The sequence below is a fragment of the Chaetodon trifascialis genome, chromosome 10 (genome assembly GCF_039877785.1).
Source record: "Chaetodon trifascialis isolate fChaTrf1 chromosome 10, fChaTrf1.hap1, whole genome shotgun sequence".
NCBI lineage: Eukaryota > Metazoa > Chordata > Actinopteri > Chaetodontiformes > Chaetodontidae > Chaetodon > Chaetodon trifascialis.
In genome coordinates, this window is record NC_092065.1 from 20,118,680 (window position 1) to 20,144,119 (window position 25,440).

At 41.8% G+C, this 25,440-nt stretch overlaps 3 protein-coding genes across 3 annotated transcripts; 2 read left to right on the forward strand and 1 right to left on the reverse strand.

The window, feature by feature from the left end:
- The first annotated feature begins 280 nt into the window (after positions 1 to 280).
- tat (tyrosine aminotransferase) lies at positions 281 to 6,331 on the forward strand. The gene is made up of 11 exons (XM_070972877.1): positions 281 to 578; positions 926 to 1,030; positions 1,204 to 1,271; positions 1,729 to 1,887; positions 2,022 to 2,160; positions 2,331 to 2,383; positions 4,399 to 4,551; positions 4,655 to 4,783; positions 5,136 to 5,219; positions 5,941 to 6,039; positions 6,191 to 6,331. The coding sequence occupies exons 1-11, from the start codon at positions 281 to 283 to the stop codon at positions 6,329 to 6,331; spliced, it is 1,428 nt and encodes a 475-aa protein (XP_070828978.1).
- A 1,892-nt stretch (positions 6,332 to 8,223) lies between these two features.
- Positions 8,224 to 15,704, forward strand: LOC139337813 (aldo-keto reductase family 1 member B1). The gene is made up of 10 exons (XM_070972586.1): positions 8,224 to 8,350; positions 10,492 to 10,668; positions 10,971 to 11,087; positions 11,500 to 11,577; positions 11,974 to 12,090; positions 12,703 to 12,815; positions 14,009 to 14,096; positions 14,171 to 14,254; positions 15,195 to 15,277; positions 15,363 to 15,704. Exons 1-10 carry the CDS (start codon positions 8,261 to 8,263, stop codon positions 15,394 to 15,396), a joined length of 981 nt encoding a protein of 326 aa, XP_070828687.1. The 5' UTR covers positions 8,224 to 8,260; the 3' UTR covers positions 15,397 to 15,704.
- An 846-nt stretch (positions 15,705 to 16,550) lies between these two features.
- On the reverse strand, positions 16,551 to 24,494 carry klhl36 (kelch-like family member 36). Its single transcript, XM_070973209.1, has 9 exons — positions 24,354 to 24,494; positions 23,135 to 23,236; positions 21,623 to 21,817; positions 21,296 to 21,418; positions 20,694 to 20,915; positions 19,491 to 19,796; positions 19,086 to 19,313; positions 18,716 to 18,873; positions 16,551 to 17,956 (listed from the first exon to the last, which is right to left on the reverse strand). Exons 2-9 carry the CDS (start codon positions 23,213 to 23,215, stop codon positions 17,383 to 17,385), a joined length of 1,887 nt encoding a protein of 628 aa, XP_070829310.1. The 5' UTR covers positions 23,216 to 23,236; positions 24,354 to 24,494; the 3' UTR covers positions 16,551 to 17,382.
- Positions 24,495 to 25,440: the final 946 nt, after the last annotated feature.

The following is a 25,440-nucleotide window of genomic DNA, read 5'->3' on the forward strand; positions in this document are numbered from 1 at the left end:
TTTTGAAGATTTTATATATTGTGTTTAGTATTGGTCACTCTAATCTGTAATAATTTATATTTAATAAGTCACATCTAAATGCCTTAAGTAACTAGAAACTATATCTGCCAGATGAATGTAATGGGGTAGAAGTATAAATTAGCATCTAACAGTATACTCAAAGCACCTCAACGTTAAACTGAAGGATAGTATTGAGTATATATATATATTTTCCATCACTGGAAATATCACTACATTGCTGCTCTAACACTTATTGTCCGTCCTTATCTTCAATGCCAGGATGGATAACAAGTCTTACTTAGTTCAGATGAATGGGAATGGAGTCCACGGAAAAAGCACTGTCAACGGCAAAAGCCTGAATGGGACTGGAGTCAATGGCAAAGGAGTGCATGGGAACGGCATCCACCACGTCAGTGTGAATGGAAGTTTGTATCCGGCAAAAGCCAAGAGCCGCAGGCAGAGATGGGAAGTGAAGTCTTCAGAGATGGCCAAAAACACACTCAATCCCATCAGGGCCATCGTGGATGGGATGAAAATCACCCCGAACCCGGATAAACCCATGATCGCACTCTCCATAGGTAAGAGGGTTTCTGCACCACAAAAGAGGTGCTTTAAAAACTTCTGGAGATACCAGTATGTCGCTCACATTCAATGGACATTTTCAGTTAATTTGTAATAATTAATGAATTAATCAGTTTACCAACAATCCAGAAAAACTTCCACTTTATACATCAATCCAATAATGTGTGTCTATAATCAATAAAGAATAACTATCCCCTTAGATTTCCAGTTAGTTTCTATGATTGGAAACAAAGTAAATCAATGAATGTGTGATGAATACAATGCAATGGCACACTGTCCATTCACTGATTTTTACATTTATTTCATTGTTGACTGATTGCTTACCATCACGTTTGCTCCTCAGGGGATCCCACTGTGTTTGGGAACCTTCCTACAGATGATGCAGTGCTTCAAGCCATGAAAAATGCCATAGACTCCCAAAAATACAACGGCTATGCTCCTTCTGTTGGTGAGTCACACTGATTAGCAGAATAACTTTTTGAGAAATGTACTGAATCTAAATGCATGCTCATGTTTTCCAAAAAAATTAGTGGCAGTTATATGATTAGATTTTTCACTGTCTGTGGATCTGATGCATCTCTGTGTGCATGTCCTGTATATTTTCTCTGTGTCTATGGGCAGGTTATCTGAAGAGCCGGCAAGCAGTGGCCAACTTCTACAGCTGCCCTGAGGCTCCACTGGAGGCAGAGGTGCTTACTCCTCATACTCTTCATACCTTTTTCATTCATGCTTTTACACTGAAAAACAAGTACTTATCATCAGTCTTCACTTTGATTAATAGAAGAGTAAAAAGTCGTTAAACTCAAGTTATCCTTACTTGAATATATAAGTTTATTACAGTACATTACATTTGCAGTGCTACCTTTACATCTGAGTCACAGTATATGACAACTTAGTGCATTGCTCCCATATTGTGACGAAATGAAAATTACTTTTATCAGCATTATGTTATAAACACAATATGTGCAATATTACTCTCATCATTACATAAACCTAAAATCACATTGTAGTCCATCAAAGTACATGTCTTGGAAGTTAATCTGCTTGTTGCAGTGGCTTTATTCAGGTCAAACAAACAAACAAACAAACTGTCTGCTTTTGGTGTCTATGCTCTTAAAAGTAAAGTGCACCCGCTCTCCCTTGCAGGATGTGATTTTGACCAGCGGCTGCAGTCAGGCCATTGACCTGGCTATCAGTGTTCTGTGTAACCCAGGGGACAATATCCTGGTCCCATGCCCAGGCTTCTCCTTATATAAGACTCTGGCTGTCTCCATGGGCATTGAGGTCAAACTGTACAACTTGCTGGTGAGTTGGGGGGGGGGGGGGGGGGTTAGAGTATTGAGGCAGCCAACAAAAGGATACCTTTCACCTTCCTGGTACACTTCCTGCACGATGAAGTTTCTGTCCTCACCCTGACATACATACACTTTGATCTGCAGCCAGACAAGTCATGGGAGGTTGACCTGCAACATTTGGAGAGCCTGATTGACGAGAGAACATCCTGTTTGATTGTGACCAACCCATCCAATCCGTGTGGCTCTGTCTTCACCAAGGAACACCTACAGAAGATCATCAAAGGTGAGCTGCAATTCCGCCCCACTCTGCTTTAGCAGGAACAAGAGTTAAAACCCTAAAAAACTCTGAGTTGCCATCACAGTTGAAGTGAGAGACTAACATTTGGACGATCACATAAACGCAGCATTTGTCTCATCTCAGAGTAACAGCAAAATTATTCTTGTTCTTCTCAGTGGCCTCCAGACATTGTGTCCCCATTCTGGCTGATGAAATCTACAGTGATATGGTGAGTACAGCTACACACCAAGTCACGGAGTACAGGTTGGCAGGTGGCCTTGGCCCTCTGTAACACCAGCGAGACACATTTTTCAGTACAATGATAGTGGTTTGGTGGTATTTGATGGCATTTGCCCTGGCTCTGAATGGTGGGTGGACAACCCCACATCAGCACAGGGGGGATTATGAGGCCTTGTGCTGTGAATGAGGCCTGGAAGCAGCAACCAGTAAGGCGGATACGCTGGATGAGCAGGGGGCAGCGAGGTCAGCAAGGGCAAGCAGTGGACGTGGATGTGGGTGATAGCATTTTAGGCTCAGGCTGCGTGCATGCACACATTCCAAAGTGACACCCAGTTCAAATATAATGATGATTTATCACAGTGTTTTCTCATATTATGGTGCTGCTCGGTCCAGAATTCATTCCTGGGGGAACCCCTCTCATGGTATCTGAGTATTTCATTATTTTAATATCATGACTTTTTTGCAGTATTGCAACTTACTTCTCAAAATATTACAACGTTCTTTACGGGATATTATGACTCACAAATGACCAAATTTAAAAGTTGAAATCAGATAACAACATTGTTGGCACATTCCGTCCAAAGCGCCGAGATCAATGTCAGCCTTGACGAAGTCTGTATTGGTCAAGCTTAAGCTGAAGGTCGTGCAAACATGTAGACAGATATACAGTACACTTGCGCATGGAGTCCTGTACACACAGACACATAGACAGGCAAGAACACACAAACACACTCACAGGCAGGCTGAATGTTGTTTGTCAGCTCAATAAAAATGTGGTGATAAGGCCAGAGTGGAATTGTCTGGTGCAGTAGTTTTCCACTTAGGCAACATTCTGATAAGGTGATAAATGCGAATCATGGATCATGTTTAAAGGCATTGCTCAGCCTTTGATTCACTGAATATCAAATAATCCAATATTCAGTCTTTCTATCTCTCAGTAGGTTTCCAGAAATTAAACTTTGTCTCACATCTACGAAAAATATAAACAATTAAAAAGCGTCTTTCCATCAGTTGCGCAAAGAAGAATGAAATTTGCTTTTGCTGTGAGTGGAAAAGTCCACCAGCACTAACATGTCACCATTTCACATTTCACACCAGCAGAGCAGAATGACTCGGCACTTTTTCGCCTGCATGTGCTTGCAATTAATGCGGATGGGGTTTTGGCAGCAGAAGCGGGAGGAATTGGGGGCGTGTAGTGGTGGGTGGAGAGCTGGGCTGGGGATGTGGCGTTGGAGGCTTTCTTTTATGATTTGAGTGTTTGAAGGCTAAGGGGGCAGGGTATCTGTGAACTGTACCAACCAAACAAGGCTCAGTCAGTGGAGCATAACCCCCTGTGTCCCTCTCCCCATAACCCCCCTGAGCAGTAAATTATGTGTTTTTAACTCATGTCTGCACAGTCGAGGTCCTCTCTGTATACCAGCATGAGTCAGCCATTATTATTCTACACTTACAGAATTAACCGTTTTTCACACTTTTCATACATTTGCATGTATTTTCATTTACATACTATTTTTCTTTGCACACACCATACTGCTCACAATGTTTTAATGTGTACCACTCTTACTTGATTTCAGAGAGATGAGGGATGCTTGAGTCAGCCACAAGCCAGAAATTGCTCTAAATTAGAGAGCTATGCTGACATATACACTGTACAGGCACATTTCAGATGTCAATTGCTGTTGTGTCATTAAAGCAGTCTGGCCAATAGGACGCGGGGCAGTTCCCCGGTCAGCGTCAAAGATGCTGTCTGGCTTTAATGGGATCCAGCTTTGTGTGGGAGGAGCATATCTCACTGTGGTTACTGTGTCATCAATCTCTCCCTCGCCCACCTCCCCAACCCCCAGCCCCTAACTCTACTTCCCTTTCTCTGCTCATATCCCTCCTTTAGTCTCTCCCTCAACCCCAGAATAAATATGAAATATTATGCGATCAAATGTTAATAAATAAAATATCATTATACGTCACACTAAGCGCATTTCATGTTGTTCCTGCTCCTGTCCTCAGGTTTTCCCAGGCTCCGCTTGTCCGTCCATGGCGTCTCTCAGCAGTGACGTTCCCATCCTTTCCTGCGGCGGCTTGGCTAAACGCTGGCTGGTGCCCGGTTGGAGGATGGGATGGATCCTCATCCATGACAGGAATGACATATTTGGATCTGAGGTACATAGATGTTTTTGTGCATTGTTTTAACAGAGATAGAATAGGAAGACTTCAGTTCTGTTAGATTTACCCAGTTGACACATGCAGTGTGTCCTCTCTGAAGATTCGGCAGGGTCTGGTGAAACTGACCCAACGTATTCTGGGGGCCTGCAGCATCGTTCAGGGCGCCCTGGAGAGCATCCTCAACAACACACCTCAAAGCTTCTACAACAAGACCATTAGCTTTCTGAAGGTAAGACTGAGTAATATCTTTATACTTTTTACCGTGTCTTCATTTTACTGGGACTTACACCTTGATCACAACACTTAGATTTTGAATTCATAGTTTTATTTACATTTTCAGATATCTGGTCAAAATATGCAAATGTATATATTCTGCAGCTGTTATATGTTAGAATCACATTCTAGATATTAAAAGTATTTCTATATACATATATTTTCATTTTATGTGACTAAACTTTTTAACTATTTCATGATGTGTGGTCTGTTTTGTTATAACTTTTTTTTTTTAATGTCTCATTTATTTTTGTTCTGACTTGCAGCAATATGCATCACATGACACTGACTTGTCTTTTCTTCCTCAGTCCAACTCAGAGATTTGTTACAATGAGCTGTCCACCATCCCCGGCCTGAACCCCGTCATGCCTTCAGGAGCCATGTACCTCATGGTCAGTACTACAAGTGTGTGTGTGGTTTATTCTGAACATGGACACACAAGTGCACATAGTTTTTGTGTCATGGTGACTTTGTAGTTAAGGGGTACGGGACAGATTGTACACATCAAACTTTCTCATCACTTGATTTCAAGTCAGACTGTACCTTATCGATCAATACCAAAAGATAACCATATATTGTATTGTAGTTTATGTATATACTTATGTATATACAGTGTGTGTGTGTGTGTGTGTGTGTTTCTATTTTTGGTAAAATGTCCTGAAATATCCAATTTATCCTATAAATTATGAAAGATATCAAAATCCTCAGGAAATTAGTAGCAGTTATGTTACAGCCACACTAAGAAATTAAGAAGGAAAAAAACAATTAAACTCAAATTAGTGCGTTAATTTTAGAAAGCCATTGCTAATTATTTTTTAGCTCTTTGTGTGGCTGATACAAGTATTAGAAAATGATATGAAGCTAAAGTCATTTAGCAGGAAAAAAAAACACATCATATACATGTATTAAACATATACATTCACCAGATGAGCCAGACTTAATGGACGTTGTAACATCAGAAGTATTTCACATTCAGATTCTAATCCCACCTCCATGCACGTGAACCTAAACCTTCTATCATTCTACACTATTTTATTGAATTACTAGAGGTTTGAATATGAATTTGAGCTGCTTCTAAGAGAAAATTGTGTGTGTATGTCCACATTTGTGCAGGTGGGGATTGACATGGATCACTTTCCAGATTTTAAAAATGACGTGGACTTCACTGAACGGCTGGTAACCGAGCAGTCTGTCTTCTGTCTGCCTGCCTCAGTAAGACTCCATCCCTTTTTTGTCACTGCTTATCATTCACCCATTTGTCCTTCCATTTGTCCTTACATCTGCCTACGAGCTTCGATTCAAAATGACAAACATGTGTTATGACTTTAATACCTAAGAGTATCCATGTTCTGTCCTCTTCCAGGCGTTTGAGTATCCTAACTTCTGTCGCATTGTGGTGACGGTGCCGGAGGAGATGATGGTGGAGGCTTGTGCTCGGATCAGGGAGTTTTGCCAGCACCACTATCGACCGTGCAGCCGCGACAGCAATGATCTGGATCAGTGATGCAGCAGAGCGGCCGAGACAGACAGCATGGACCTTGTGGAGACCAAAGCCTGGAGGATGGAAGAACTGATCCTCACATACGCAGAGCTGGAATCAGCTTTGAAATTTGATTCCACCATGTTATGAAGTTAGAGGTGCAGAAATCTGATGTCAGAACTGTGTTAATAGTCATCACTGTGGCAAGAAAAAGCTTGGAGGTAACATATCTGATGGTCCATTGATGGTGTAATTTTTTATGTAAACCATATGAAATGAGCAGACCTAATATTTATATTTTATACAAGAAACCTCTACTTGTCTTATGTATTTATATAATTTGTGTAACGCTTTGTGTAACTATATAATGTAACTTCTTTGATATTAACTGTAGGATGATCTCTCTATACTGTACACACCAGCTGGCTTCTTTGCTGTCACAATTAGCGAAAGTAAATATTAATTTGAGCCTCCCTTTTTAGAAATGTTATGAACTGATAATCGTATGCATGCTTTGCTTGTGCTAGAAAACAATTCTCTTCATCAGAACATTCAGTATATTTTTATATAAATTAATTGTGTGTCACATATATTTATAGACACAAAATTTGATTTAGTAGTTTTCTTAATAGTTACCTAATAAAAACATTTTTGACATGACTGGTGTTGATTAATATCATAAAAGATAATTAGATACACAATTTGCCTCAGCAGTACAGATGTTATATACACTTTAAGTGGACTTTTGAACACAAAATGTGCTGAGCCTTATGAAGACTGTACTGTGTACAACAGCAGCCTGACAGAACTCTCATAGCAGGGCTGTATACTGTCACTCTGTTGCTTGACCATTGCAAATGGAAAGCATTATAATACATGATACGCATAATCCTGACAATTACATGACTTTATGCTATCATGTTCTTCAAACCACCTGCTGACATCAAAGTTGAGAATCTTTATATCATGTTAACATTTACAATAAAGTCTTCAAATTACAATGAGAACTGAAACTATAAAGAAATGTTCACATCCCACAATGGGCCCCTAGTGACCACTTTTTTGTTCATTGGATTAAACATATTTAAAATAAGATAACAATGCAGGACCCACCTTAAGCCCCTTATCATTTTAGCTCAATAATTAGGAGTCCAAACATGTTTTCAATAATCATATTAGCACAAACATGACACACAATGAATTTGAGGCTTTTGGACCCAGAGGTTTGCTTGCTTTGTTCATTGGTAATCCAGTCTTGAATATTCTTATAGGAAAAATAAAAAAGCTCTGCAATAAAAACATTCAGAAAATGTGAATTTTAAAAATTGGCATTAATTTAATTTACAATGCTACTTCACAATCTCCTCTTCTGGAACTAAACATTCTTTAATAAATATCAAGATATCTGTTTTACAAATGAACCCTTCATTATTATTATTATTATATTTGAAGGAAGGAAGACTTTTATGACGATACAGTAAAAAACAACAACTCACTTTTCTTCAAATCTACAGCCTTTGTACTGAAGCTGCACAATTCAGTAATACAACATCACCACCTAATGTTGAAAAGGAAATATTACAGCAGATTTTTCTGACAATGTCACCCTGCCTCTATGTGTGTGTGTGTGCACTACTACCCCTATGAGAAGAGTGACCTTTGCAACATGCTCCTCCTCACTTACTGAGTATAAATACTTCACAGCAGTGAAGTACTGCGTTGTCCAATAATTAACTGCAGCACTGATAAGGCAGGAAGACGAGAGAGAAAGAAAGAGAGGGGGAGAAAAAGAGTAAAGGAAAGAAACACATGACACAGAGAAATGAACTTGGCAAAGAAAAAGGACGTTGACTCAGCAGTTGCAGTTTGAGGGGAAAAGAGGAAGAGGAAAGCCCTGACAGTAAACTAGTGTGTGCAGAGTTTCTCATTCTGTTTTTCTACAGCAGTGGCTAAATGAACTCCGTGGAGGACACTCAGGTGGCCAGGAACATAGACCTGAATGATGGCACACGAATGCCAGCTCTCGGTCTGGGGACGTGGAAGGTAGCCTCAACAGTCATTTCTATATCTGTTTTTACTGTCAAGAATCCAGTTACCATCAGTTTGTCGTCTTGCATACTGCTGCATAAGAGCAATGCTCTTAATGATTCTTAAAAGTTACATGCATTAAGGTAAAAGTGTTGAGTGGAATAAAGTAATGAATGAAGACTGCCTAGTGAGGCAAATGAAAATACTTCTGGTATTTTCAGTTGGTTGTCCTGGCAGAGAAATTGGCTGCAAACAGATCCTGTCTCCTTTATGGAAGGTTGTTCATAGTTTGACATTTTGGGAAATTAGATTGTTTTGCTTTCTTGCCAAGAGTTAAATGAGAATAATAATTACAGAATAATAAGAATAATTATGGATCTACAACCATGAGTCAATTAGCTTCTCTTAGCCTAGCATAAAGACTGGAAGCACAGGGACACAGCTAGCTTCGCTCTGACCAATGTTCAGAAATACACTCATGAGCACATCTAAAGCTGATCAATTAACACATAGTTTGTTTGTTTAATGCCTATAAAAAAAACAAAATATGGCTTCCTTAGTCCTCCCTAGTTTCCTGGCTACTTCATTATGATGACAAGACACCAGGATGTTATTGTGCCAGGAGAGATTTATGCCTAGTTCACACATACACAGGTATTTTTCAAAATTAAGCTTTTTTAAAATGTGTTTTGGTGTTTTGTCCACACACACGAGCAGTATTGGGTCATTGAAACCGGATTTTTTGCAAAACTCCAAAATAGTGCTGGCGCTAACCTTGCTAACAGGATTTTCTACATGTTTATACATACACACTTTATTGAGGACACTTCTATTGTGGAACAGAGGCATTTAAAATGTACTACCAATGTCACTAGTTTTGGACAATCGTCATATCCTGATTGAGAAGTTACATGATTGGGTGGGCACATCATGTATAGCATTACTGTGTTTTCATCCTACCCCACCAACAGAAGTTTCACTGTCTCTATTGGAGACTCTGTGTCTCCACTGTCTTGTGGTGTCCCACAGGGCTTGGTTCTGGGGCCTCTGTCATTCTCTTTATATTTGCTGCCCTCGTGACAAATAATAAGCAAATTCACTATTGCTCATCATTTATTTGCAGATACCCAACCCCACTTACTTGTTAGTAAGACAGAGTTTAGGGTAGTTGCTGCAGAAAAGGTAGCCCACATGATCATGCAAAGTATTGGGCCTCTTGCCTCTGCTGCCCATACCCTTACAGTCTACTGATTCTGTGGAGTCTTTTAAAGGCAGTTAAAGACCTACCTGTTGAGACAGGCATTTGGGTAACCTCTACCTATATATATATATGTGTGTGTGTGTGTGTGTGTGTGTGTGTGTGTGTGTGTGTGTGTGTGTGTGTGTGTGTGTGTGTGTGTTTTTAAAAATACCCATTTATGTGAGGACTAGGCATTAGTTCAAGCAGGCAACGTCCTGTGAAACCATGACTTTCCATTTTTACTTTTCAGTTTTTGTATGGATTTAACAAATGAAGATAGCAAAACCTTGACATAACACTAACCCCAACCTTAATAGATTTTATAGATTCTACAGCTCTGGTACCTGCTCTAAATCTATTACTGCATGTGGTGTACAACAGTGGAATAATAGTCCAATGACCCGAACACTCCCTGTTGCTTACTGTACAAAAAACTCAGACAAATACCTACTATATAAAACTCTGTGTTATGACTTTTTTTTTTTAACCTTATCTAAATGTCTGGCTGTCTCTGTTTCTGCAAGATGTGTATACTGTTCCTATGCTACTATGTTTTACTGCCAGTTATTGCTGTATGTTTATGTTGCATTTGATTGCTTTTGTCCCATGGCAGCATTTCTGACTGTAGGGGTAATAAAGCTAATCTTATTCAACTGTACCTTGAACTTGATAAATCTTACAGGAATAGTTCAACATTTTGGGGAAAACACTTATTTGCTTTCTTGCTGGGAATTAGATGAAAAAAATCAATATCTGTCCATTAAATATGAAGCTACAGTCAGCAGTCAGTTAGCTTAGCATACACACTGGAAATAAGGGGAAACAGCTTGCCTGATTCTGTGCAAAGGGAAGAAAATTCACCTAGCAGCACCTCTAAAACATTTTTCAAAATGTTTAAATGTTATTCTTCTTGCAGTCCTCCTTTTTCCCCCGGACCTCAATCCAGGGTGCAGTAGAGACTGCCATTGCAGCTGGCTACCGCCACATAGACACTGCTTACAGCTACAACAATGAGGTTGATATTGGCAAGGCTTTGCAATCCAAGATGAAGCAAGGCATCATCAGGCGCCAGGACGTGTTCATCGTCAGTAAGGTGGGTGCTGAGGAGAACAGGTGTTACCGCTGAGCCAAGGTGCAACACGAGGAGGGGGAATTACATTTCAGTTGTTTATACAACTGAGACATTTTGTCCTTTCTGAATTGCAAACAGTAGAAAAAAAAAAACACCTGACTGAACCTGAATCCTTTGATTTATTTAAATGAGCTTTTTCGTTACTAAAAGGAAAAAAAGTACCATATTTTAGAATAACTAATGCATTATCTACTGCATTATATATCATATATGATATTTAATTCTTCTGTGAACCCTGCTGTTCTGTACTTCTTTCTTTACAGCTGTGGTGTACCTATCATGCCCCAGAAGACATCCCTGTGTGCCTGAATAAGTCCCTGAATGATCTCCAGCTGGACTACCTGGATCTCTACCTTGTGCATTTCCCTGTTGGCCTAAAGGTTTAGTGTAACATCTGGAATAGTGTGGCAGAATTAAAATTTTGCTATCTCTTATCCTGCCCTTGCCACAGGCTAGGAAAAAAAGAGGAGGTGGAGCAGGTGTGACATTGAAGTTGTGTTATCAAATATAACTTAATTATTACTCAGTTTTGGTCTCCACCAACTCCTACAAAATACCTGCATACAATGTTCAGAAAAATATCTGAATCTTAACCTGCTGGATGTTTGACTTTATCCATCAGCTAGACACATGATAATTTCATGTAGCACAGGTTTAGAGTCATTTCTGGCTTTATTCTTAAATTTGCTAAATATCCTTGAGAGAGGGAATAAATTCTAAACATTAAAGAAAGCACACACACACCGTATCTTTGCCAACAAGCTTTTATTTGACTGCTATTTTACATCCTAGAAAATGGGTGATGAGCTTTTCCCAAAGAAAGATGGAAAGATGCTGACCTCTGACATAGACTACATAGACGTATGGAGGGTAAGAACACATGTACTCTCTCTGGTTTCAATGTGCACTGGCACCACCACAGCTCAATTAGCAGTTGAAAAATATTAAAAATAAGAACAAAAATCTATGCTGGAACAGTAATAGAAATGTCAACAGAGAATGGAAATTACACAGATGTACACATAGAGGATATATTTAGACATCCACATTTTTTAGACTGATATACAATCACTTCAGCTTGTCATGCCACTTACAGAAAACAGAATATAAATAACTTCCTAAACTCAGCTGGATGTCCTACAAGGGTGATTTTTTTTTCAAGTTTTTCAGTTAAACCACAAAAGTCTTTTTGAGTGGATGGGGGATGGATTTTTTTTTTTGTTTTTTTGTTTTTTTTTACTGTGGTTGTCTTTGTCGTGTTTGCAGGGGATGGAAGCCCTGCAAGCCTCAGGGAAGGTGAAGAGCATCGGTGTGTCCAACTTCAACATCCTGCAGCTGGAGAGACTTCTTGCTCTGTGCAGGGTGCCTCCTGCTGTCAATCAGGTACTGTATATTCGGCTACTTTATTGACATAAGCAGGAGAAAGTCTGAGTCATTCAATTATTTTTTTTTTGATTGCCTTATACCTCATACATCTTCAGGTATGGAGTCATGCTCCATACTTTCATTTATTGTGCAAGTAAGAAGTGAATGGTCTGACATCATTTGGGTTGTTTTGATTAACTGATGGGCTGCCTGGTAGAACTCACATTAAATTATAGAAAGAGGAAAAGACAAGACAATCTGGTTACAAGTTGGTTTTAGAATCTGTTCCTGTGCGGGGCTGAAATGTCATTCCAGGAACAAGTATAAAATCAGAATATGTGAAAATGGCTTTACGTTGCATTAAATTCAACATAGCATCATCACATGATGTCACTGCATGGCCTGTTCATGTAATAATATGATGTACTCACATTACATCATACAGTGGTGCACCTAGCTTATCGTAATGTAATATAATGCGCCAGAGTCATGCTTTTACTTTCATTGCTCTTTAGGGAGAGCTTCCTGGGGCTGAATGTTAGTCCTGTTCAGCAGCTGAATTTAAAACCAAGCTGTCTCCATCAGCATCCATATGTGCACACCTTTTATTTGGTGTTATATCATTCATAGGTGGAGCTACACCCTTACCTGGTGCAGACAGAGCTGATAGAATTCTGTAAATCCAAGAACATTGCCCTGACTGCCTACAGCCCCTTTGGCTCACCTGCGAGATCTCCAGAGCTGTAAGACACACGGCATCACTCACACCCTCCACTGACAGAGAGTGATGATTACACATGAATTAAGAACCTGGGAGCTGCTGTTGATGTCATAAACTCAGGTGTGATCATGGTCAGATCATTGTCTGATCCATAAAGGACACATTTATTTAGTCCACGTTGTTGACAGCTTCGCGTCAGTTCAGAGAGTTCAAAGATACAGCTTTTCCATCTGCGCTTTAATTTCATTCATTCAAAAAAATGGATAAATCTTGGTTTGCAATATGGATGATTCAAAACAATAAATAAATACAAAGTGAAATACAACATACATTGTAATACAGTATCCATTTCCTTTCCATCTATGTATTTACTGTGTCATAATTAAATGGAGAACATGTTAAAAGGACAAGAATTTAGCTTTTTAGAAGTATCTTTGTCTCTTCCTGCGTTTTCAGTTGTCAGTCTGGTTGAACCATTGTACAGCATTTTGTCCCCTATACAAAACATTACCTTTTTTTTTGTGAACCCTTCAAAAAAAATCTATTTGCTGAGTGGACTCTCTGCAAACTAAAAGCATGAAACACCAACCAAAAGCCATCTGACAGTACCCAATCAAGCTTTTGTGGTGGGCAGTGTATGGTTTCATTTAGTTGTGACATAGTGCATGTAAAAAGAAAGACATATTGCAATGGGCATTTTAAATCTTCCATAATGCCACAGTATGCTTCTCAACTCAAACTCTTGTCTCCAGGTTTCTCTGTACGCCTGGGATCAGCACATCCAAACGAAACTTGTCATCTCATTGTGCAGAGAAACTTCTTTTACTTTGACTTCTCAAGAGTTCCAAAGAAGACTTTAGATGTTGTGGAGGATCTTAATGATGTTGTCTGACTGTGAGGTTAGGTGGTCAGCAGACGTCACAACCCCAAGACTCTTTGTTATGCCACCAGTTTTAAAATCTTAATAAGCCTTACAGTATGTGATCTATAACCTCTGAGCTGGAGTTCATTAAGAAGTAGTGTAATAAAATTCACAGCTCATAATGCAGATGGTGGGTGAGGTTCTTCAATATTTCTGATGCAGACTGAAGTAGGATGCAGTATTTTCTTGAGAAATATGGAGAGTAACAGAAATTGAATTTATCTTTCCATTGGGCTTACTAAATCTTGAATTAAAAATCCCATGCTCTGGTCTTTTTATCTCACCTATCGTAGAATAAGAGAAGACGCCGATCCACATAAGCTCCTGGAGGACCCAGTCGTAGCAGATATAGCCAAGAAGCACAGACACAGCCCTGCACAGGTCAGTGCGAGTGAGAGCACTGAAAAGGTGTGAACATGTGTGTGTATTTGTCCATAACAGCGATGCTCTCCCAGGTATTGCTGAGGTACCACGTGCAGCAGGGTGTTGCAGTCATCCCGAAGAGTGACAAGCCTCATCACATCCTTGAAAACACAAAGGTAAAAACCTCCCCGTCCTCTCTCATTTGTATCCACTTACTGCTGCGATCTCTCACGCTCACTCCTACCAATTGCCCAATTTCTGAAAACAAGCCCTGCTCGTGTTTTCATATGTCTATATTTAAAACTGTATTAACTGATTAACAGAGTAACCTGAAAACACTGTCATATGACCAGCTTCTGAAGTTGATATTGGAATATGTTTTCAAAAGAAAGTGCTTATTACAGATCCAGCAGACACAGAGCAAAGTTATTCTGTTGATTGTTTCTACCAGATGAATGTAAGTCTAGTATTCACACTGGCAGAGCTGCTTTGGTGCTTTGGCTTGTATAAAATAATTGTCTCTAGGCACCCCAGTACCACCTGGCAGTGTGTACCATTTAATAAGGCTGAGTCCTTACTGCTGCAGCCAGGACTCGATTCTAGCCAGGGGTCCTTTACTGCATGTCATCCCCTCTCTCCTGCCTTTCCTGTCTCTCTACAACTGTCACTATCACAAATAAAGCAGAAATGTCCCCCCCCCCCAAAAAAAAAAGATTGACTGACAGACTTCTTAAACGGGTGTAAAAAAAAAAAAAACGCCAACAAATAACAACAACAAGCTTTGCCTAACATAAACTTCAACTTGAATTCACACCAAAAAAAGCCTCTTTCATGTTCTGAATTCAGCCCTCTTGATGTTTAAAGAGTAAAGATATAAAAGCAGTGTTCACATCCCCTCCACCTCTTACTAAAGCCTTTGTGCTTCTAATCTATGAGATGCACCTTCTTCAACTGTTAATTGCTTTGAGAAGTTTATCACCAGGAGCAGGTTGAAAGGTTAAGGACACATCATCATAGAGCCTGTCAGCCTCTTGGAGTGTGCACATACATATATAAGTATTTTGACTTGGATTTGGATCCAAATGTTATCTCCACTGCTGGTGGTGTTTTGTGCAGATCTTTGACTTCAGCCTGACCGATGAAGACATGAGAGCACTGAGAGGACTGGACCGAGGGTGGAAAGCCTGCCTACTGGATGAGTAAGTCGACACACTGCCATTAAAGCAACAGTCATCTGCAAGGTTCGACTCTTTTCGCAGTCATGGCTGTTTTTCTGTTTCTCAGGATCAAGTCTCATCCGTACTACCCTTTCGTATGAGGAGAGAAAGGACAAGAGACTGGATCTGCCAATAGCATGAGCATCTCCGAGGCCAGCTGCATGAAGTCCACCTACAGCGTCACACACTGGAATTCATCAGTGGCTTGTTTACCGAATAATACTGGAATGTGAAAGTGAAGACGAATCTGAAGACTGAAGAGGATTCAGCCTCCAAATAGGAATGCAATGAATGTGATAAATAATATCAGGGCGTTGATGAGCTCTTTTCTATTGTGCTGAAAACTGCGATGCTAACTTTTCTAATTGTTTCCTCTGATGAATAAAATACTGCGCGCTTGTGTTCACACAATCGCTGGATTTTCTCTTTTAATTTGATAAGACGTACAAAGGCATGCACAAAATACTGAGCACATTCTAGTTTCGCACACTCTCTGTCTACGTGATGTGTTAAGGAAGGCATTTCTGGATGGACCTTGAAAAAGCATTCAACAGAGTACAGACGAGGATTTTCAGTCTGTGCATTAAGTTTAAATCTGTCTGTATAATTATAAAATAATACAATCATTTCCATGAGTGTATTGAGGCGGTGGGTACAGTATCTTTGTTAGACTGACATTGGAGCTGGAATGAGGATTCTGAGCAGTATCACTGATTATTTTGGGAATTTGGCCTACCATGGCGGTCATCTGACCCAATATCCAACAGAGGAACCGCAACAAAACCAACTGTCTGTCGGTGTTATGGCTCAGGCATACAGTACGCTCATTACTATAGTTCTTGTAGGAGATGCTCAACAAACAAAAGCAAAGTGAATTATTTTATCTTTCCCATCCCCCCTCAGTAAAATCAGTGCCTGAAAATACTCGCTCTGGCTGACTTGAGCCTCAAAATATCCCTAATTTCCCCTACGGGGGATTAATAAGGTCTTATCTCAAATGTGCTGACTTCACGCATGACATTGTGCAAAAAGACTGAGGTTAAAGCCACACATCCCAGGCAACAAGTCAGCACCCTCACTGAGAGGACACGGAAGAAATCATCCATCGTTCTTGTACTGCAGTGTAGAGAAAAACAGCCCTAAGAGCGAGTTGGTGCTGTTATGGTTGTTATGATTGGACAAAAGCTGTTTGGTGGAGGATTTCAGGAGGACCTGGGTCATTCAAAATTAAAACATCACAATCAAACAAGGGTTGGAAACATTAAATATTTAATAAGATTTAATACAAACAGACAGACGTCTGCTAGTTAACAACTGCTTAACTGTGGTAAAAGAGTTGTTGCTACATGCCATGCTGTCACGTTATGTGAAGCCTGCAATCCAAAATAAAGACACTGTAGTGAACTCGTTTTTTTTTTGGTTTTTTTTCACAGCTCAGGCAGCTCGAAGAAATCAGCTTTGTACAAAAGAATCTGCTGGTACGCCCAGTTTTAAGTCATCCTTCCGGGTGGCTTTCCTGTGTGCAGGTGGAGATTTGTCCACAGCGCAGACGAAGAGTTCCAGAGGGCCACTCCCACCCCTCAGCTTGTCTTGCAGGTTTGCACTTCATACTAATCCACCATCCGGCCTTTGAGCTTCTACAAGCTCTCATTCCGGACCTCAAAACGACAGAAATGCCTGAATGCTAAAACATATTTTTGTATCTACTGTACCAAGGACACAAAAACCACTGCTACCTTCACAATATATGTAGCTGTGAATGCAAATGTCTACAAACACTGTCCCTCATGTACTGTAGTTTTTGTCAAAATACATTTATCAGGTGTTCTTTGCCAAAGAAAACCTCTGGTTAATTCAGCGTTTATCAGTATCCCTCCTCCTCCTCCTCCTCCTCCTCCTCCTCCTCCTCCTCCTCCTCCTCTCCCTTGGTGTGATGCTCCAGTGCTTCTGGGCTTTTGAGAAAATGCTTCTGATACTTCTGATGTAAAATAATTTCTCTCTGAGATTTCATATTAGACTTATGTATCAGGATCTGTCTCTGCCCGTCTCTGCGGGCCTCGTATCGAGAAAGTCCTTCATCGTCGTCGTTACGTGGGATGTGATGTTCCTTTCACTCCTCGTCCCATCTTCTTCTTCTCCGGAGAGGAAGACGACGGTGAAGGCTTCACAGTGCACACACATGCGGAGGCCCCTGCAATGCGCTTTGGCAGGTCTGGCCCTCTGGACCATGAGCCCTTGTCAGGGTTGTACACCTGAGTGGCTCTGGAGAACGCCATACTCTCCCAGCTGTAGCCCCCCAGCACATAGATCCTCCCTGCCCAGACTGCAAGCCCTGCTTCGCTGTTGGGCAGCAGCAGTGGTGCCACACGAGTCCACTGGCCGCTGTGTGGGCTGTAGGCCTCCACCTGCAGGATGTCAAAGCGCTCTGTGGTGTCTTCGTGGTCATCGCTGCCCCCAATGGCATAGATGAGGTGATTGAGGGAGGCCATGCAGTGCCAGCCCCGGGCCAGAGACATGGCCTGGCGTTCCACCCACAGATCACTGTCCCGTGATGGATCGTAGCTGAGGACCTCTCGGCGGTATGGGCCGATCTGATAGTCGTGACCACCTGAAATGTAGACTATGCCAAGGTGGACTGTCCCAGCATGGCCGTAAGTGAACCTGGAAGAGACAGAATTCAAAAAGCCAAATGTAGGACTGTTAAAAATAATTAATAAGATTGTTAGAACTTAAACTATGATTAAGAAACAGTTTAATCATAGTTAAAGAACAGAAAACAGAAAAATCTGGCAAAACAATAAATAAGCAGAAAGACTAGATGTCTACAGCCATGCCAGCAGGCCTGAGGCTGTTATGCCACACACTGCACAACAGCTGTATGACCGAAAACTGGACTGACAACTTCAGCGTTAAATGGGGGGAAAAAATTGAAATATTGGCCCACATTTGTTACCAGAGGAAAGGACATATAATTTCCTCAAGGGGTTGTTGTGCAGTGGCCATTTAAGGACAACTCTGAACAGACTGGGCTCAACTTTTTCTATAGAAAAAGCCTGTTTTGTTTAAAATGTTAGCACACCATTGCTTATTACACATCCAGCAGGTACAGAGCAGTATTAGCATCAGTCATGTTTGTGTTCGCGCGACACATAATAAGGGAGTAGAGCAGAGCTGCAAAGGACTGCAGAGAAAGATACAAATACTACTTGACGACGAGGGAAACCTGTCATAGTAATTTGACCTGTTGATCGTATTAAGGTGTTGGTTGATGAAGCATCAAGTGTGTATCTCACACGTCAGGTGGCCACTGAGGAGACGTCCTCAGGGGACCGTAAATGTCTGCATCCAATTTCATGACAACGCATCCATCAGAGAAATTTCCCATGAAATAGCAGCCCTAGTAGTGACATGTGCTCCTACCTGGGCAGTCCTGCCACGTAGGACCAGCAGTCCTCGGCGGGATAATAAACCTCGACAGATGACAAAGCTCCAGTGTCATTTCTGCCGCCCACTGCGATCAGGCACTCTCCAACTGCCCCCAAGTAAAAATCCACCCGCCGCTGGTTCATTGGAGCCCCCTGGAAAAAAAACAGCACGCTGTTATTGTGCCTGGGCTACTAACAGACAACGAGCCACAAACAGGAAGCAATAAATCATAAAAGAATAAATAATGGCAGCTGGAGGGTGAATCTACTTTTACTCTGATACTTAGTTTAATGTTCTGCTTTGCATGTTTGTGAGCTGAAAAGTTATTGATTAGAAGAACAGAACTGGCTCTTTGGCTCAGTACCCTGGTCCACTGATTGTGGCGGGGGTCGTATCTGTACAGCAGATTACAGGCAGCGTCTCCACCATTGTCCCTGGACGAGCTGCCGCCGGCGGCGAAGATGAAGCCCCCCAGCACTGCCAGGCAGTGGTGGCTCCGCTGCGCCGGCAGCTCCGTTTCCACCTCCCAGCTTCCTGATTCACCGTCCAGCCGGCAAACATTGGCGCTCAGCTCCTCTCCGCGCTCTGACACCTTGAAAAGTAAAGAGAGGAGATCTAATTTTTCAGCACAATCAGTGATTTATCAGTGATGGTCTGCAGATTTCATTATGAAAGATGCTTTGGTTGTTTTTCTGTTTCCTCTGTTGTTTGACAACGTAACGCTGTACTCTGCTCCTGGCTTGTTTGAATTTAAAATTCAAAGCTGTACCTCTCCTCCGATCAGAAGCAGCTGCTCTACTCCTTCCCTCAGCGTGGTGCGTCCAGTCTGCAGGAGCGGCTGGGCGCTGGGCCTGGCGTGGTACAGCAGAGCTTCCTCCACCAGCGCCTCGCAGCCGGCCTCCTCCGGCAGCAGGGCCCGCACCGCCGGCAGCACCCGGCCCACGAGGTCCCCCATCGGCATCAGAGGGAAGCGGATGTGGGAGAGGAGCTGTCCGGCGTGGGCGGTTCGCTCGGGGCTCTGGCTGAGCCACTGCAGGGTGGCCTGAAGAAGCGCCTGCTCGCTGTCATGCTGAACCTGATGATGAAGAGAGGAGCTCAGAGATTAATTAGGGCGGCTTCTAGCTTTCATCAGAGGCTGCACAATGTCTCTTTGGCAACAGGATATAATTTTATCAGCAATTTTATTTCCAGACTAAGTAGTGTGGATTATTAAATTGTGGGCCAACTCATTGTCAGGGCCATACTATGATCTTGTTTTATCTTGTGGGTTTAGATCACATGTCAAACCTATTCCCCAAAGGGCCGAGTGGCTGAAGGCTTTCTTTCCAACCAAGCAGCAGCACACCAGACTTCACTCATTTCATCAGCTGATCACAGTCTTCAGACAGCTGATTCATCAGACTGCATGCCCTCGATTGGTTGGAGGAAAAACCTGCAGCCACACGGCCCTTTGTGGAATAGGTTTGACATGCCTGGTTTAGATCATCTCATCTGACATGTTCTGATCACTGCTCAATATGCTGTAAGTTCATTTTATCCCCTTGTTTTAACAGCTCACGTACACAGCGGGTCCTGAGTTGCCTCTGCGAGTGATTTTAGTAAAGCTTTTATCAAACAAATTTTAATATCATCCGCAAAAGACACCTCGTTTAAGAGAATTAAAGAGGCTGAAATGACTTTGCTCATCTTTGTGAAGCCTGAAACCTGCTCGTTGCTGCTCCCAGCTTTAATTCTGGCTCGCTGAGCTGCTTCCTTCTGTTGAATGAAAAAGCACTTTGTAAATGTTCTTTTGGAGCTGTTCTATATACATAAAGTTTGTTTATTATAATAATACTCTTATTATCTAAGCCCTTTTCTCCAAACATGACGTGGGTCCCATGTTGTGTCATGCTGAGGTTATTTTCTCAACGGCTGTTTCAAAGGTCAAGAATAAACTTCCAATCTAACCGTACAAACAGTGCAGAGCATTTACCTGGCCACTGGAGAGGTAGGAGGTGAGTTTGTGTAAAGGAATGTCACGAAGAAAATCGGGGGTGAAGGAGAGCGTAGCGAAGCGTGTGAGGATAAACTGGTCGATGAATGTGTCGAGCCGCTCCAGACTGTAGAGCAGAGCCAGCTCCTGCAGGTACAGGTAGTTGTCCTCGCTCACCTCCCTCTCCAGGTACTGGCAGCAGAAATCGACCGCTCGCCACACCTGAACGATAGCACGTTCTTACTTTTGCATTACATTTTACATTTCTTGCCCATTTAAATGATGACACTTTATTTTAACCTCTCTTATTAAGCAGTTCTAAGCACTTTGAATACAATGAATAAATAATTTATAACACACTGTAGTTACAACCAGGACATGCTTATCAATGTCAAACACTTTCTTACACTTCCCTTATGAGCCTTGCCCTCACTATGAGCCTCAATTTTAGGTCATGTTTTAGTATTCTCACAACTGCAATACTTCACAACATCTAAGTTAACTTGCATTTGCATTTTCACTGAGTTCTGGCCTACAGTGAAGCAAAAGCCTTTCTTTGTTCTGATTCAAAACCTATTCTGTAAATTCAGTTCAGCTTTTACCTGCAGAAGGTGGGCAGCTTCCAGCACATGGTCAATGTTTCCTCCATCCAATGGCAGCTCTCCGCTGTACAGGAAGTCCACTACAGCGTTCAGACCGATGTAGGACATCCCAACCAGCTCCACCTGCAGGCAGGAAGAGGACAATGGAGGTTAATCAGGAGTGGGACATATGATACTGTCTGTGTGCACCATCCAACAACACACATAGGAGTTATCTCTATGAAATTACTTTTAATAATCTATATGTACGGAAATTGAGACAGAGAAAATAAAGAAGAAGAAAATGATGATTCTGATTTTCCCGTGTAGAAAGTGTTCCTTGTGTACCTCCTCCTGGCGTTCCTCCCTCATGCCCAAAGTGAACATAGCGTGAAAGTAGGGGCTGGAGACGGCCAGCAGGGCTCGGTGAGCAGGGACCCTCTGGTCGTCTGCCACCAGCACCACATCACAGAATTGGCTGTGCTGCCGCTGCTCGTTGAGGCCCTGCAGCACCTCCACAGCTTGATCCACCCAGCGGAACACCTGCCAACACAACACCACGAAACGCAGACGACAAGTTCAATGAAGGCCTTTCCCGAGAGGGTTTGCACTGTTCAAAATGCAATATTTCACTTTTACAATCTCAGTTTGATTCATTCAATTCAATTCCACCCGCTGTCCAACGGCCAAATGCTGCGGCCTCTCCCAAACCGTGACGACACCGAGGTCTATTTCGCACGTCAGCTGCCGCGCCAAGTGTAAATAGCATGACCCGGGCTGACCATTGGCCCACTTTGTCCCTCTCGCACATATCTGCTCATTTGCACGAGGCCGGTGGGAAAACAATGAGCAAGATTTGTTCTTCTGCAGTGGCAGCAAACACATGAGCCATAATCAGAGCTTAACAAGATATTTTAGGCTGGCGAACAGCAATGCTGGTAGTGTAACAGCAGGGCTTTGCACTGACACTCCCCCACAAACACACACACTGTGACAGCCTCTCATAGTAGAGATGCTAGTTCATGTACCCACACAGTGACTCTCAAAGGGATGTAAATGTGCTTCTAGTGACTCTCACGGCTTCAATGGACTCCCTGTCTTTCCAGCCAGTCGTTGCTCATGGCCGGTTAATTCTGACAAGTCGCTGTCCATGCTACTCTGAGTGGTGGTCAGCTGGTTAGTCATCACACACAACGCAACTGAAGGCAGCCACTGTCTCCTTTTGATATCGAACCTGTTCTAGCAGAGGCAATCCAAGAGCAAAGATGTTTGAATTCAATGTTATATTCAATAATAAATGTAGAAGACAGGAGTCAAAGCAGTGTACAGACTTCACTTATTTCACTGCATTCAGTTTGTCCCTGCTATGTAGCCGCATAGCTAATGCTAACGTTAGCTCACCAGCTGTCCGCAAATATATATGGCTGATGTCCAGAGAGAGAAATGAATTTGTTTGCAGTCTTTTCCACTGTTTCCATCTGTGTTGAAACTGGTGCTAAAGAGATCGCGTTATACCATAGCTGTTTAGGATAAGGACGTATGGTAGCCTTGTCTTTTTTTTAACTACCTTGCACATGAAGACCTAAAAATGTTCAGATGGGCAGGATTAGATCTGATGACAAAGGAGCTGGCAAAGCAGTTACACGCTGCACTACATCATCAGAGAGTAACATGTATATGATTACTGCTTATAACAAAAGCTAAAACTATTCCTTATAGGTCTGAGGTCACGTTTATAGTGTCTCTTGAAGTGAAACACTGTCTGTTTATATGTATATGTGAGTCTGACTGTATGACTCAGCTCTGTGATCTGTCCTGTTACTGACACACACACTGACACACACACAGACACACACTGACCTTGGACGACTCGCTGATCCGCTGGGGCCGACACACACGGCTCGGCTTGCCATTGTCCATAATGCATAATGCGCCAGACATGTCCCCTCAAGCTGGCATCATCTAAATGACACACACACGCACACACAAAGTGGTAATACAATACTGAGCAAGAGCTCACCTAACTGTAACTGTACCTCAATCCTAGTAGTAAATGAATCCTAACGAGAATCTGGGGCCTCATATATAAAAGACTGCGCAGCTTTCATATTCAAAGATGGTGTAGCAGGTCCTGCACCACCTTTCCCTTTATACATCCCAATCAACTTGAAATTTAGCACACTTACCCCACGTTGGCTCCTCCCACATATAACTATATAATTGACTATAACTGCACCCCTCTGTCACCTACTGTCCAATTAACAACGGCCAATCCTGCTGCAGAACACCGAGTATGAGTTGGAGGTGCTGGTTACTGGGATGGATTATTTGGTGGTTTGACGCAGTGGCAACGCAGCTGGCTCAGAGACACCTACAATGGTCGAAATCACAGAAAACATGGTCTGACATCAAACTGGATGTCAAATTACACATCAGTTAATTACACACACTCTATGGGATCAAATGACACGTGACCTGCTCCGAGTGTCTTTGCCCACACGACACTGCATTTTATGTTTTGTGCGCCTCGGCAACGGTGCGCTCCCTGACGTGCGCTAACATCTTCATCTTTCATTCATTTGAGTCTCATATTAAAAAAAAAAAAAAAAAAAGTCACGGAGGATGAGGGAAAAACAGCATTTTCCACATTATCCACACAAACGATCAAAGTATTATGATGTGTTAGCGGACATAAATATGGGTTTTCATTGGCGACTTCACCGTCAGAGCAGCGGAACTGGAGTGGAAACTTCATTTTGAAAAAAATATGGTTTAGTTTAGTTTAGTTTTGGTGTCGCCGGACGACACTTCGCGAGACCGTCCGCACGTTCTGACGTCGCGTTCTTTTTTACGCATCCCGCGTGTGAGTGATAACCTGCGCACGCAAACTTTCAGTACGTACGCATCCTTTATACAAGAGGCCCCAGAGAAGCTACGTATCTTATTTAGCGTTATATGGAAGTGGAGATATAGAGAAACTACTGTCCTCGTCATTTTATGCTGTTGACGTTTTTGGTCTTAGCTAGAAAAGAGAATACACTGTCACACAAAGTCAAGTTATAAGCTGGCAAGTGCTTACATTTGGAGTTATGGTGGAGCAGATGGCATCTGGTTGCACTGAGATAGTTAGCCTAATAGCATCTCTTGTTACCGCAGTTCAGCACAAGAAGAAGCAGGCAGCTTCATATTTGGAGGAAACCAACATGCGACGCTTTTCAACGATGACACACAGTGACCCGCTTCCTGAAACCACCTCTTTCAACACAGTGTCTCCTTACACATACATATTCCGATAAATACATAGTTTCTCAGATCACACACAGGGCTACACAATGTAGCGCATCACTAACGAGCTAGCTAGCTAGCCTGAATAAACAAATACACTTCCGGTTAAGACTTTCAAAATAAACGCTCTTCGCCTACAAAAAAACCGTAATTTTAATCAGAATTTTACATCATGTTTGTTGTAAAATCCTTAAATAATGTAAAAACATTCTAAGATATTATACACTGTGTATTAAACATTTTATTATTTTGTCATTATTTTATTACTGTGGCAACCACCACAACATATCATATAATATATATACATATATATAATATGCAAGTTTCACCATACTTGAATCTCAATGTTATTACCAAAGTGGGGTATTTCTGGATCGATTTAACAAAATATTATCAGATATGATTCTGTCTTGTGCTCATTCATAGAAAAAAAAACAAAAAAACAAACCAAGACAAGATGAAAACAGCCCCCATCATATACTTAAAGGAGTCGGTTCATAGAGTTCATGAATGACACATCACTGGAGCAAGACGAGATTTGTAGTTCTGTTGGAAAACTTGAAGTTGCGACTTGGATTAACTTGGAGATGCCAATCTAGTTGATGTTAAAAGAAGCGGATTGACCATTGTTGAATTGAATTGTTCTGAAACCCATTCAGTGCAGATGGAAATTTGGACACAATTGTGTGTAAACATTGTTTAGGAATATGCGGTAAATGTGGACATGAAATATGCAAACTGTAGAAACTGTAGAAAAGAACCCAAGTGTAATCAGTTTGGCAGAGTCATGAAGGAGCAGCCTGTCCAAAGAGAAAAAAAGAGATGGAAGTCATGAGGAAGCAGCGAGGAAAGAAATGGACAAGATAAAGATCTTAGCATTC

Bases quoted from the DNA above. Each gene is read 5' to 3' on its own strand.
- tat (XM_070972877.1), top strand. From the start codon at position 281: ATGGATAACAAGTCTTACTTAGTTCAGATGAATGGGAATGGAGTCCAC. The intron at 1,888-2,021 runs GTGAGTTGGGGG...TTTGATCTGCAG, and splicing joins TCAAACTGTACAACTTGCTG to CCAGACAAGTCATGGGAGGT. The intron at 5,220-5,940 runs GTCAGTACTACA...ACATTTGTGCAG, and splicing joins CAGGAGCCATGTACCTCATG to GTGGGGATTGACATGGATCA.
- klhl36 (XM_070973209.1), bottom strand. From the start codon at position 23,215: ATGTCTGGCGCATTATGCATTATGGACAATGGCAAGCCGAGCCGTGTG. The intron at 21,818-23,134 runs GTCAGTGTGTGT...TTGTGTTGGCAG, and splicing joins GGATCAGCGAGTCGTCCAAG to GTGTTCCGCTGGGTGGATCA. The intron at 20,916-21,295 runs GTAAAAGCTGAA...GCTATCGTTCAG, and splicing joins AAGCTGCCCACCTTCTGCAG to GTGTGGCGAGCGGTCGATTT.
- LOC139337813 (XM_070972586.1), top strand. From the start codon at position 8,261: ATGAACTCCGTGGAGGACACTCAGGTGGCCAGGAACATAGACCTGAAT. The intron at 8,351-10,491 runs GTAGCCTCAACA...TTCTTCTTGCAG, and splicing joins TCGGTCTGGGGACGTGGAAG to TCCTCCTTTTTCCCCCGGAC. The intron at 10,669-10,970 runs GTGGGTGCTGAG...CTTTCTTTACAG, and splicing joins ACGTGTTCATCGTCAGTAAG to CTGTGGTGTACCTATCATGC.